The sequence below is a fragment of the Cydia fagiglandana genome, chromosome 20 (assembly GCF_963556715.1).
Source record: "Cydia fagiglandana chromosome 20, ilCydFagi1.1, whole genome shotgun sequence".
Lineage (NCBI taxonomy): Eukaryota > Metazoa > Arthropoda > Insecta > Lepidoptera > Tortricidae > Cydia > Cydia fagiglandana.
In genome coordinates, this window is record NC_085951.1 from 1,018,758 (window position 1) to 1,033,642 (window position 14,885).

General features: G+C 39.4%; 1 protein-coding gene across 1 annotated transcript in view; it reads left to right on the forward strand.

Annotated features, from left to right (window-relative positions):
• Window positions 1-142: 142 nt before the first annotated feature.
• LOC134674842 (ubiquitin carboxyl-terminal hydrolase 32) overlaps window positions 143-14,885 on the forward strand; it is a gene marked incomplete at its 3' end in the record, with an annotated part of 64,990 nt that continues 50,247 nt past the window's right edge. Inside the window, 3 exon segments of the mRNA XM_063532996.1 lie at window positions 143-288; window positions 363-597; window positions 1,406-1,724. Coding sequence (XP_063389066.1) covers window positions 231-288; window positions 363-597; window positions 1,406-1,724 — 612 coding nt within the window.

Genomic DNA, 14,885 nt, shown 5'->3' on the forward strand with positions numbered 1-14,885 from the left:
AACAATCACTTAAAAGTGCTCTTTCATTGATTTACAGAGTTCGATAACGTGAAACGGAACGTGCAAAATCGGCCAATCGCAAAACCAGTCGGAATGTGGTCGAGGAAAAAAAATAAAAATATTCAATATGGCTACGGATCATACGACGTGAGCTGTCAGCTGTAATATTTTCTCTTTCTTTGTGTTTATTACCGTTTTAAAAATGTTATGATTGCTGAAAACCCGCGAATATGGGTGCGAAAGACTCAAAACCTTGTTTTATATCTTACGAGGATGCAGTGAAACGAGGTATGCGTGGTGTTCAAAGTTTAGTGCGTCGAAGATGAATTGAGTTTATTTGAATCGCGTATCATTGTTTGCAGTGTCTGATAGCGAGTTGAGGCGTATTCGCGAAGCGTTCAAGAGATGTGCCGGCGCGAACGGGACGTCCTTGAGCTTGGAGGCGTTTGTTCGCGAAGTTTTGAGCGACGGAGTGCCTTATGAGGTCGCGGACTGGCTGTATCAGGCCTGCGGCGGCACCAAGAGAGGAATTGCCTTTAAGGAGCTGCTGTGTGGGATCGTGGTCCTTACTAAGGGGAACATAGAGGAGAAAATCAAGTAAGAATCCCTTTATCCCTATTTTTCTTACTGTACTTTCCCATGATCAGTATCTTACCTCATTATTTATGTTGGTTTTCCTGTTAGTGGTGCAATGTAATGTTTACAAATGTTGTGTTGTTGCTAAGACGTGAAGAAAGCTCAAATTATACGTCAATAACAACTTATTGACGTAACTTTAAACTGTAAACATAAGTGATATAAACATAAGCTTAATAAAATGTATTGCAAAGTAATAAATTAAGTTAATGTTTATTGTATTACCCTATAAACATTACTATCTTCCTCATCCTTTATCAACATCCTGACACTCGAAAACCAGTTTATTCCAGTGTTTAATTGTATTGTATCATATTGTTTTGGTTATTAACTATGTAAGTTATTAACTTGCTTATGCTGCATTATGTAATGCTTTTCACCACATTTACATATATTCTATTGTGCTGACAAGACTAATTAATTCGCTTTCATATTTATATTCTTAGGTTTGATTGCAAAGAATACTTCACACATTTATGGATGAATCAACTTTTTTGATGGACAGTTTTGAGTGTCTCTTGGATTACTCAAAATGTCTCTGGAGTTTCCAAGAAATCAGGCTACTAATATACTTAGTTTCTATTTATTAGAATTAACAGTTGCGGCCTTGAATGTATTGATATACACCATAAACTGAAACACAGAAAAGACATTATTTAAAGGAGAAATTTTACAACAAAGTTTAAATGATGTGGACAGATTTGTGTCAGTCAAAAAGTTGATTCGCATTTATAACTAATTAATTAACTCATACAGTCCCTTCTTTCAGATTTTTGTGGACATTATATGTCAACAATCAGGGAGACAATGGCACCTACATATACAAATGGGACTTTGCCAGTGCCTTGCACATGGAAAACATATCATTACCCTTTACCGGAGCTCACCGTAGTGCTGAAATACTTACCAGCCTGTTCGGACCGAACGACAAAGTGACATTTGAGCAGTTCCGTTCATGGCTATTGATTCACAAGGACGCAACGGTGCTGTCAAAATGGTTGCTGTCGGGGAAGGCCAATGCGGTACAGGAGTTGGACACACCAACGTTTTATCAAAGCTTGGCTGGTGTCACACATTTGGAGGAGAGGGTAAGTGTTGTTATTTTAAAGTGTTTTATTTAGGGTTAAGTAGGTTGTGAACTTGTGAGATCTTGGTGAGGCTTGTGGTATTAGGGAATTTGTTAAGTTAGTAACAACATCAGTTTCAACAATTTTAATACCTCAATTCTGGTTATGAAAACCCTATAGTCCCTGTTGTTATATGACAAATATAATAGGGAAACTCCTTCAATATTACACTCACTTTATTTGTATTTCCCACTGTGTCATTATTTTTGTGATAATTTTTATTTAATATCAACAGTACTACACATACCAAGGAGGCACAGGCACTCATTATTACGAATAATATAACTTTCCAACACAGAACAGTAGGCCTTATTATTATATTATATTAGGCCTATTCCACTGTTTTCCCCCACAAAAGCAATTTGTATTTCGTACATAAGTTTCAAGTAACTTAGTATTGGTACCATCACCCACACTGTTAACTGAGTGTTCTTAAAGCTTATTACAAAAGGCATAAGGCATCACCTTACATACTGTTTGTACATACGAGTTCGGGTTCGACCTTACGACTTTTGGTTTGAAAGTCGCATCGCACGACTTATGCATACTCCACTAACGCTTCTTACGTAACACGAATTTCCTTAACTAACATTACCTTTCAGTATCAGTCCTTAACTTTAAGGAAAACCACATATGATTACCATAACCGCAAAATTATACATAAGACTTGTTTAAATAACATCAAAACCACAATCAAGAGGAAAACATGTGTGAAAACCGTGAAATTATTTACCCATATACAAGATTCTGATACCCAAAATATCCATTACTGACCGCTGTCAGCTATAAAATGTATTAAGCTTTTAGGGCCACACGGGATTGTTATGCCATTTAGGGTTCTTGCTACGTAAATTGGAAATCCTATAGCGTAAGTATTGAACAACCAATTTAGCTAGGATCCTAGGTTATAGGTTCTCGCGCGCTTGGTTTCCGCAACGCGATGTCATATTGCGCCTATTTTGCGTGATCGGTTGGCGGCACTATTCTTGCCAACCCAACTCTACCAAGAAACCTAGCAGACCCTTGACGTTGCCGACGACTTCTGGGAGAGACCCCGGTGAGCCGAGGTGTTGTGCCCGGTTCTCTGCCACTCCTGGGCATTGGAGAATGACGTGGGCGGCTGTCTCCTCTGCCTCCATGCATGCTCTGCAGAGGGGGCTAACTGTAACACGTAGGGTAAATAGGTGCTTGTTTAATGAGGCGTGGCCAGTTATGGCCCCAGCTATAAGCCGAAGCTAGGACCATAAATGGCGCAACAATCGCGGAGCGGATGGTACATTAGATCTACACGCCGACGTTGGAGTTGGCGTGCCGTTCCCATACAAATTGGTAGTCGGGTTGAAGTCCTTCTGTATTAGCCCTTAGGATTGGTTCTCTCAACCGTGATTGTCTAGTTTCGAGCATCGATTCTTCTTACCGCAATTATTTAAACTAGGCCTACGTACTAGGTATAAAGATAGTAAAATTACCTACACTTTACTTCGATAAAACCTAATCTCTATTAGAGTTGTTTTTCCGTTCAAAGGAAAGTAAAATTCTTTGTTTATTAATAGTATTCCTGCCATAAAAACATAATGTCGTATCTTCATACAAGGTTCATGCATTTACGACGTTTTGGACTCACGCTAATATATATTTTCCCCCGTTCTAATTGATATTACTCAAGAGTTTCTCAGGAATGTGGTTTCCTTATCAACACTTCGCAAGTTGTGTTTAACATATAAATAAACCGGTACTTACATAAAGTTGGTACTTATGGCGTTATTCATGATTCACGAAAGTCTGTCAAAGTTAAAATGCGGTTAATAATATAATAATAATTATCCTTTGCTATCATACTCTAATAAAACATGGTCTTCTCTTCCCAGACTGACACAAGCCTACGTCACAATAACATGGCCGCTATATATAGCGCTATCGCATATTATCATATAGCGCTGTCGCATGATGACGTAGGCTTGTGTCAGTCAGGTGACCTAGAAAAGACGGGAAGAGAGTACCAGGCGGAGTATATTCTTATACCATGGTCTGTATCTTTACCTATTTAAATAAAGGTAAACAAAATCTACCGTCATGGCTCCTTAAGCCAGTTGGGGGTAGATGAAAACATTGATCAAATAATGTAGGTTGAAGTCAGGTCGTTCAATGACTGATCCAGGCGCTTTTGTATTTAGTTGGTTAACCAATAAATGTTACAACTACCCGAAAATGTACAAATAGTTTGTTTACTTTTATTTATATACCTAAAGATACATAGTATAGTTCACTAGTTGTCCCTGGAAGTAATCAGCGTCAAAAGTAAGGACAAGCATTAATTCTCCACAAATCTGTGGGATGACAGCTATCGGCACCATATTTAAAGTTAATCAGTTCGTTTGCGTGCGTTACAAACCGTCTTAGTCGAGCATGCAAATGCCCTAGATACAGGCTTAGCCTAGTTAAAAGCCTTATAGACATGTTATAAATTTCATTATACATGTATTGCTTAAGTCACACTTATTTATTTTTGCATACACGTAATTTATTTTGGTGGTATCACCATCCACAATTTCACACTGTTCATTGAAAATTCATAAATCTTATTGTACATAGATGTTGTATAAAGATGTCTATCTGGCGTTATTAGATCATCCAATATAGGACAATTCTCAACACCCAATACAATTCCCAGCGAGCTAGCGGTATAGCCACGGGACGTGGCGAGCTAAATTTTAAACAGAAATATAATTTCAAAGTTATTGAGGTAAAATGTTAAAACCCACGCGGAGGCCACTTTCGTAGAATAAATTAGTTATATTTTGTATCGTATCGCAAGATTCGCACGGCTTGCGATATCTTTTTGTTTTTTCTTGTAGGCTTTATTTCCTCTGTTGCGTCCAAAGTTAAAACGGCCGTTTTTGTTTTGAGTTCATAGATCGACGAATCCAGCAACATAAAACTAGTCTGATGTATTCAAAAGGTACATATATAAATACACAATACAGTCCGTAGCGGCCCCTTTTTTTAGGGTTCCGTACCCAAAGGGTAAAACGGGACCCTATTACTAAGACTTCGCTGTCCGTCCGTCCGTCCGTCCGTCTGTCCGTCTGTCTGTCACCAGGCTGAATCTCACGAGCCGTGATAGTTAGACGGTTGAAATTTTCACAGATGATGTATTTCTGTTGCCGCTCATCATCATTCTCTTGCCCTTGTCCCATTCACTTGGGGTCGGCGCAGCAAGTCTTTCTCTTCCACACCTCTCTGTCGCCCGTCATTTCATCATTCACTTGCATTCGTTTCATATCATCTCTCACACAGTCCATCCACCTTTTCCTCGGTTTTCCTTTCCTCGTACTTCCCTCCACATTCATTCGTAATACCTTTCTCGTCACATGACTTTCATCCCTCCGCATCACATGCCCGTACTACGCTAGGCGATTTGCCCTTACTTTTTCTGTTATGGGTGCAACTTTCAGGCTTCCTCTTATATACTCATTCCTTATCCTATCCATTCTCGTCACGCCACACATCCATCTCAACATTCTCATCACCGCTACATGCAATCTCTTTTCATCCGTCACCTTTAGGGCCCAACACTCTGATCCATACATGACGACAGGTCTTATGACTGATTTATAAATTTTACCCTTCAACCGAAGAGGCATTCGGGCGTCGCAAATGGTTCCCGTGACCTGTCGCCATTTCATCCATCCTGTGCTAATCCGGTTTTTCACGTCACGGTCAATATCGCCATCGCACTGTACGAGCGAACCGAGGTACTTAAAGTCGGAGCAGACCGGCAGTGTAACGCCGTCGAGTTCTATGGCAGCAAAACTGGAGAGACCGCCAAAATCGCAGAACATGTGTTCCGTTTTAGATCTGCTGATCTTTAGGCCATCATTCTCCAATTTTTGCCGCCATTTCTCAAGTCTGCTCTGCACCTCGAGTTCGTTTTCACCAACAAGCACAATGTCATCGGCAAACAGCATACACCAGGGTGCCTCCTCCTGTATGTCTGACGACAGAGCGTCCATAACAAGCAGGAAGAGGTAAGGGCTTAAAGCCGATCCCTGGTGCAAGCCTACCGTGACACTGAACTTGTCGGTGGTGCCAGCAGCTGACCGGACGCGTGTACAGCATCGGTTGTACATTGACCGGATTAGCTCTACATACTTCCCAGGCACGCATTTCTCTTTCAGAGCCCACCACAAAACCTCTCGGGGTACTCGGTCGTATACTTTTTCGAGGTCAACAAACACCATATGCAGGTTCTTTTTGGCATGTCTGTATTTTTCGCACAGATGGCGAAGTGCAAAAATGGCGTCTGTTGTACCTCTCCCCGGCATAAACCCGAACTGGTTTTGTGTTATATCACTCTCATCTCTCAGGCGTCTCTCTATCACTTTTTCCCATACTTTCATGCTATGTGACATGAGCTTTATTCCTCTATAGTTGTTGCATTCTTGTACATCCCCTTTGTTTTTAAAAATGGGCACCATCAAACTGTCGCACCATTCGTCGGGAATGGTTTCTTCATGCAACAACTTATTGAAGAACAAAGTCAGCCACTTACATCCATCCTCACGCAGTAACTTCCATACCTCTCCTGGTATATCGTCTGGTCCTACAGATTTCCCATTTTTCATACTTCTCACAGCCGTTCTTACTTCATCCATACATATTTCTTTCACTACACCCAGATTTATCATCCTGTGCTGTAGCACCCTGTTCCATTCATTTTCCTCATTCATCAACCTTTCGAAGTAGGCTTTCCAACGTTCTTTTATCGCTTCATCTTTCGTAATCACCTTACCTGCATCATCTTTCACACATTTTATATGAGACATATCCCGGGAACTTCTTTCTCTCGCTTTGGCTAGGCGGTACAGCTGCTTTTCGCCTTTAGGACTATCTAAAGACTCGTACAAATGGTCCTGTGCTGCTGTTCTGGCTATAGCAACTGCACGCTTTGCTTTCTTCTTACATTCTTTATATTCTGTCCTCTTTATTTCCTTCTCAATTTCCTGCCCAGTTTTAACACTTTGCCATTCTTTAAATGCCTGCTTCTTTTTCTTTAATACTTCCTGCACCTCCTCATTCCACCACCACGTTTCCTTATCTATCACACCTTTCCCTTTCGACTCTCCCAACACATCTTTTGCTACTCTCCGTATACAATTTGCCATCTCGTTCCAACATTCGTTTGCATTCAATCCTTCCATTCCTTTCATTTCTATCATTTTATCTATTACACGTTCTTTAAATTTTATAGCACATTCATTCTTCTCTAGCATATGCCATCTTATCTTTGCAGGGGGCCTTTCGGTTCTCATACGAGACTGGACTTTAATGTTCACATCGATTACAAGCAGCCTGTGCTGTGAAGTAAGGTGTTCTCCTGGTATTATTTTTGTGTCTTTGATGCAGTTGATCTTATTTCGCTTCACAAGGAAATAATCGATCTGCGTGGTGTGATTGCCACTTTTGTAGGTTATCAGATGTTCATCCTTTTTTTGGAACCAGGTATTGGCGATTGCCATGTCCAAGGCAGTAGCTGCTTGTAGTAATGCTTCACCCTGCGTATTACGTATTCCGAAACCGAAACCCCCATGCACTCTTTCATACCCCACATTCATTCTTCCAACATGTCCATTAAAATCACCTCCCACATATATCTCCTCATTTGCTGGTATAGTCATGGTCACTGCGTCAAAATCCTCCCAAAACTTCTATTTCGCTACATCGTCACATCCACTCTGGGGGGCATACACACTTATTAAATTGAGTGTGACGTTTTCTAACATCACTTTCATAGCGATGATTCTATCGCTCTTCCTGTCAACGTTTGTGACATTCTGTTTCAAATGGCGATCGAGTGCTATCCCAACACCATTTCGTCTGCCGTCACTCCCACAGTAGTAAAACTTATATCCCTCTCCAATCTCTCTAGCCCTCGCACCCTTCCACTTTGTTTCTTGCAGAAAAGCTACATTTATCCTTCGTCTTTTCATTACATCTGCAAGTTCTCTCCCCTTCCCAGTCATCGTCCCTATATTCCAGCTGGCATACCTCAATCTCACATACTTAGGTTCCCGGGCTCGCTTCTTACGTCGCCCCCGCCCGGGCTGGTGCGACAACCCTTGTCCATTTCCCACAGGAGCCGGGTGCTGCCCCTGCGCGTCGCCTGCGGGGTACGCCCTAGCCCTGTCGCTCATCTCATTTAGTCCGATAATCATGCTGCTAAAAGGATTTGGCATGAGTTTTACAACCGGCCGCCTGCCTGACGCTAACCCTCCTTGGAAATCCCTAGTTGACTTAGGTGACTGTCATTTTACTCCTTAAGTCGCCTTTTACGACATCCACGGATAAGCACGAAGTGGGCTATTCTTAAGCCGGCAACCACACGGCACTGTTGCCGCTATAACAACAAATACTAAAAACAGAATAAAATAAAGATTTAAGTGGGGCTCCCATACAGCAAACGTGATTTTTGACCAAAGTTAAGCAACGTCGGGCGTGGTCAGTAACTCAGTATATACTTGGATGGGTGACCGTTTTCTTTTTGCATTTTTTTCCCTTTTTTTTTGCTTATGGTACGGAACCCTTCGTGCGCGAGTCCGACTCGCACTTGCCCGGTTTTTTTAAATATATTTCGTTAAATTAAAAATAATCACGATCATTTAGCAGTGACGCTAATGTGCACGTTGAAGGGCTCTTAAAGGGCATTCTCAAATAAGTTTGAGCTTTAGTCGCAGTCGGTATCTGATTGAGACTGAACTAGAAATAACTCTATTGCAGACAGACAGTTAATCCTGTTGTTTTAGAAGTCGTAGGTATTCTTAGTGTCATATCTGTTAAGCAATTGGCCGTGCACCGATGAGTCGTTCTCTAATTGGCTTAAACTGTGTTTAAGGATAGATTACACACCGCGAGTCACTGTCCTGAGGTAGGCTTGGTCTGATCCACATAAAGTCACAATATATCTTTGTACCTAAGTACTAGAAATTTCAAAATTTCTCTCTAGTCTCTTATTAAACCTTTTGGACGCCAGGAACACCTTTCGGGTCCAAAAAGAATTTACTCGTCGTGAGTAGTCGTACCCAAAAACGCGAATCATTGCTATTATGCTGTGAACCTTGATACTTTGAAGAGTTTGAAGCAATGGAAATTTGGCACGCTTATGTAGATGCAAGTTTTTTCACCCTGAGGTATAGGTAATACAGCATACAGACAGACAGACGCGGCGCGGGACCTTGTTTGATAATGTATAGTGATTATCATGGATTCATTTATTAATTTTATTATTTCCTTAATTTAATTTGGGTCTTAGGTTAGGGTTTTTACTAGGGATGTAACGATACCGATACCGATACGATATATCGGCCGATATAATCGGCAGACCGATATATCGGCAGACCGATATATCGGCATCGCCGATTTAAATTCAGCCGATAGTACAGTTTGAAAAGCGTGCGAAACGAATGACGCTGCTAATAATTTGAATACACTTTGTTTCCATAACAAATAACCCTCCTTTTGCGTTGCCGTAGTCGGGTAAAAACTACATAAAGTGAACTATAATTACTGATTTGGATTTACTTTTGCATTGATTGCTTGGTGGTTACCTAAATAAATGTTTTCTTTGATTTTTATTTGGCATTTATCTTTATTAGTTTTACAGTTTTTCACACTTCACAAAATCGAGTGTCTAATTAATATATTGTATGTTTTATGCATAATAAGCATATAATTCATTATTTGTTATGTCTATTAGCTAACTACTGTGCCATTGATATCGGTATCTGTATCGGTATCGCCGATTATTTACTTCAATAATCGGTATCGGTATCGTATCGGCAAAATCATGTATCGTTACATCCCTAGTTTTTACAATGTGAGTATAAAAGTACAATAAACACTTACAAAACATTAGAAAAAAATATGTAAACACATTATAAAAAACCTAACCTAGTGTGCAGCGGGGCAGGGCAGTGGTCAGGGTCGCAGAGTGAGGAATCGACGTACTATACGCGATGTGTCCAAAATTACCGCTTTCTGCATCTGACCCTCGATCCAACCACCCAGCGAGATTCTATCTACGTGTTGGTCGAGACTTCGCTATGAGACTATGGATTCATTTATTATTACTAGACGTGCTAAGTCTAGGACAATATCGTGCTTCGACTTTGATAGCCCATGTAGACGATGGACGGTTCCGTAAGCTATGCGGTAAATCTGGTAGTCAAAATGTTAACGTTTGACAATTTAGACCAGTCAAATCAAAAAATCTCCTAAAAAAACAATGCGTGATGTAGTTCTATATTTTTTTTTATATTGTTTGGAGTTCTTGGAGGAATGTGAAACTATATTTTGCAAGCAAAAAAAAGTTGTGCTCCCTGCGTAATTTTCAAAAAACTGCAAAAATTTCGGAGTTTTTTCAGTTTTTGCACTTTTATTAAAAAGCTATGGGTTTTTGGTCAAAACTTGCTATGTAACGCTAAAAGAACATTAAATTTGGAACAATTTAAGCCCACGTATAGCGCCGCACGTTAAAAAGTTCATGAGATATGGAACTTTAAAAAAAGGGTATTTTTTTCCTTAGAATGAAATTTTTAGTTTTTCCTATATTTCGGGACAAATATCGGCACAACCGCTCATGCTATCAGATATATTGCGATAAATAAAGTTGTAGCATATTTAATTACCTTTCATTTAAGTGCAAAAAAGGGTCAGTAAGTTCTACAGTTCTCTAGTTATCATAAAAAAATGAAATTGCTATAATGAGGAAGGCAACTAATGTATTGTTTTAAGGCATTGTCAAAATCCATACAAAAGGCAGTACTATCGTCGAGAATGCCATCTATGATTAACTTTTACCGGCCTTCTCGGATAGCAGCAGAGCGATGTTAGAGATCAACCATTTTTAAAATGCACTCCCTTCTTAAGCACTTCATTCATTCAGTAATGAAATCAAGATACAAACTGTAGATTGACTTGCTTTTAGGCTCCACTTATTGGTCTTAGCCATTGATTGTAGTCCAGGATACCGATTCTTATTTAAGAATTAGTTCTGGTTTTGATCTTGTTTTGATACGACCTTGACGACAGTTCACGGAGATTGGCGTGGTGTTGGCGAAACGCACCAGAATCACTGGAAGTTGTGTCATTAGATATCTAGCTGTCGCTTTTTGGCGCTCTTGAGTGTACTGTGAGTCGTGTTAATCCAAGATCACGATAATATCCTAACCACAACAAATTGATACATCAGAATCAGCTACCATTACACCCGCTTAGTATATGTTTGTGCTATAGGCATGGATGTGACTCAGTCTTGTCGAGTTACCAGTATATTATAACTTCTTCAGTGGTTTACCGTATTTACACGGAATATTGCAAATAATGCAAATTCTTTTCCAATGGCTGTTAAGGCTAAATGTATGTGGAGCTACTGCTCAGTGAGTTGTCAATCCACGGGTTGTGACTATAAATAACTATTTCAGTCTTTACTGTACAAATGAATTTATAGTCTGGACCAATTAAAAATAAAAATAATTGGACTCATTTGTCAGTACAAAATACGGCAAATACATATTGAAGTTTTTGAGTTACAAATTGGATATTTAAGTAGGTACCTATATGTGTAATTCGTAACCAAATATAGCTCAATGTTAACATGATTAACTAATTATGCTAAAAGAATATCTCATTGCTAGAAAGTAACAAATGTATGCAATCTACCCGGCTTGGCAGATCATGCATCATGTTAAAACACACTTATTACACCTTACTGAATAAAAACTAGTACATACTACGTGTTTCGTTTAGTTCTTCTATTCCCGATTTGGTTTGTCAATCTATACATCTTTATATGTAGTTAAGACTCTTAGTAATAGGATCATCATCATCATCATCATCAGGCTATATTAGTCCACTGCTGGACATAGCCCTCCCCTAAAGAGCGCCATAGCGCCCTGTCTTCAGCTTGCCGCATCCAGCATCTGCCTGCAGTCTTTCGCAGATCGTCATCCCACCTGGCCGGAGGGCGTCCTACACTACGTTTGCCGAGTCGCGGTCTCCACTCAAGAACACGTTTATCCCAGCGGTTGTCGGTTCTTCGTGCGATATGGCCAGCCCACTGCCACTTCAGCTTGCTAATTCTTTGAGCTATGTCGATAACTTTGGTTCTCTGTCGAATATATTCGTTACGAATCTTATCCTTCAGAGAAACTCCGAGCATAGCTCTCTCCATAGCTCGCTGAGCGACTTTGAACTGGTGGACCAACCCTACCGTGAGTGTCCATGTCTCGGCTCCGTAGGTCATGACGGGTAGGACGCACTGATTGATTAGTATTTAACTAGTAATAGGATATTGCTAGTTAAAACCCGCAGATTATAACACAAACGTATACTTAGAGTGGGTAATGGTAGCTGATTCAGATGTATCCATTTGTTGTGGTTATATTCGATACAGGATATTATCGTGATCTTGTATTAACACGACTCACAGTACAGCCAAGAGCACTAAAAAGCGACAGCTAGATATCTATTGACACGACTATCCGTGATTCCGGTGCGTTTCGTCAACACCACGCCAATCACCGTGAACTATCGTCAAGGTCGTATCAAAACAAGATCAAAACCAGAACTAATTCTTAAATAAGAATCGGTATCGTGGACTACAATTAATGGCTAAGACCAAAAAGTGGAGCCTAAAAACAAGCCAAACTACAGTTTGTATCTTGATTTCATTACTGAATGAATGAAGTGCTTAAGAGGGGAGTGCATTTTAAAAATGGTTGATCTCTAACATCGCTCTGCTGCTATCCGAGAAGGCCGGTAAAACTTAATCGTAGATGGCATTCTCGACGATGGTACTGCCCTTTGTACGGATTTTGACAATGCCTTAAAAACAATACATTAGTTGCCTTCCTCATTATAGCAATTTCATTTTTTTACGATAACTAGAGAACTGTAGAACTTATTGACCCTTTCTTGCACTTAAATGAAAGGTAATTAAATTTGCTATAACTTTATTTATTGCAATATATCTCATAGCATGAGCGGTTGTGCCGATATTTGTCCTGAAATATAGGAAAAACTAAAAATTTCATTCCAAGGAAAAAAATACCCTTTTTTTAAAGTTTCATATCTCATAAACTATTTAACATGCGGCGCTGTACATGGGCTTAAATTGTTCCAAATTTAATGTTCTTTTAACGTTACATAGCAAGTTTTGACCAAAAACCCATAACTTTTTAATAAAAGTGCAAAAACTGAAAAAACTCCGAAATTTTTGTAGTTTTTTGCAAATTACGCAGGGAGCACAACTTTTTTTTGCTTGCAAAACATAGTCTCACATTCCTCCAATGACTATAAACAATATATAAAAAATACAGAACTACATCACGCAATGTTTTTTTATTGTAAGATTTGACCGCTCTAATTCAGCTATCTCAAAAAAACATGATGCTTACAGTGAGATATGCAATTTATGCAAAGCTATCAAATTCACATATCGCGATTTTTTCGTAGTCGCATCTTATATTAGTTTAGTTATATTATTTATTGTAGTATTTGATACTATGATACTGAAATACGCGGCTACTTATCCAGAACGCAATAGCGTTTCTACTATCATATTATCTTCATATCGATGCCACACATTGAAATTGAGATCTAAACACAGTTATCGATTGATTCCAAATCGATAGAAGTCGTTGTGCCATAATTATTTTATCGGGCGATCCTTTAATTACGTATATAAGCTTGACCTTGTTTATATTAGCCAATCGCAGATAGTGTGTTAGTATGTGTTTGAGCGTGGCCTAAATTTCTAGTCTTATTAGCGAATTGAAATCGCGCACCTACGCACCATGTAATTATTGATGCCTAAAATACATCTGTGCGGAATTGTACGGTATGATGGGTGGCAAAGATAGGTTATTTTAATGACAAAACTTCCGTGAGACACAGACATATATTAAATACCTATATTAAGAATTCTTCTTTCCCTGCCCTTATCCCACGTCATGTGGGGTCGGCACAACATGTTTTTCTCTTCCATTCTCCTCTGTCTTTCGTGTCCTCAGCACTCACTCCTTTCTTTCTCATATCCTCTTTCACACAATCCATCCATCGTTTTTTGGGTCTACCATACGCTCTCCGTCCATCAACATTCATCCCTAACATTCTTTTGCCTATATGACATTCATCCCTCCTCATTACATGCCCATACCACGACAACCTAGCATATACATATTAAGAATAAGAATAAGAAATGTTTATTAGCACAAATAATAACTAATATCACAAAACGGATCCCTCCACGTATTTTAAGTCGAAACCGCTCGACATGTTTGACTCCGTACCGAGGAGTGTCATCAGGGGCTTGCGTTGACGGTGACGCACGGAGGTTATTTTAGGTTTTTCTTTTTATAAATACTATTTTTACACAGCTTGACTTTAGTGTGAATTCAATGGATAGCTATTTCTTGGTAAAATTATTATTGCTTTTTAATATTTTACTTGAGCTAAGTTGGGCACAAAAGGCAAAGTTAGAGTTCCCTATGGTAGCTATTTAATTTACCAACCCTGATTTTCAATGAATTGCAACATAGATAACGGGTTTTTTATATAAGCCAATGATGATGTATGACGCGTTAGGATTTAACTGAGAACATTACCACTCATTGAACCTTTGGCCTTTAAAGACGTCATATCATAACCATGCCGACGGAAAGCCGTGCCTCTAGACGCCTCGCCGACGTCATGCAAACGTCAGTAATTACTGATCAGACTCTCAAATAACTCTGACTACAAGTACCTATCTTTCTGCACTCGTTATTTTTCTACTATTTGCCTAGGTACGGTCACAGACTTAGTTGGTCCATCTAAGGTTCAAGCTAATTTGGTTGTCAATACTAACTGTATGAAATGTCCAATGCCAAGTAAACCCTAAATAGCTTAAGAATTAAAGTCCGTGACTGTACAATACTGTGCCTAGGCAATAAGGGTGGCTGCCAGTAACTAAGACTCTGATTAAAATACCAATATCTCAATCCTGCAATGGAATTATTCTTGACATCCATAGAATAAAATTAAGTACATACAAAAAAATACATACCTAAAAATGACCTAACTCTC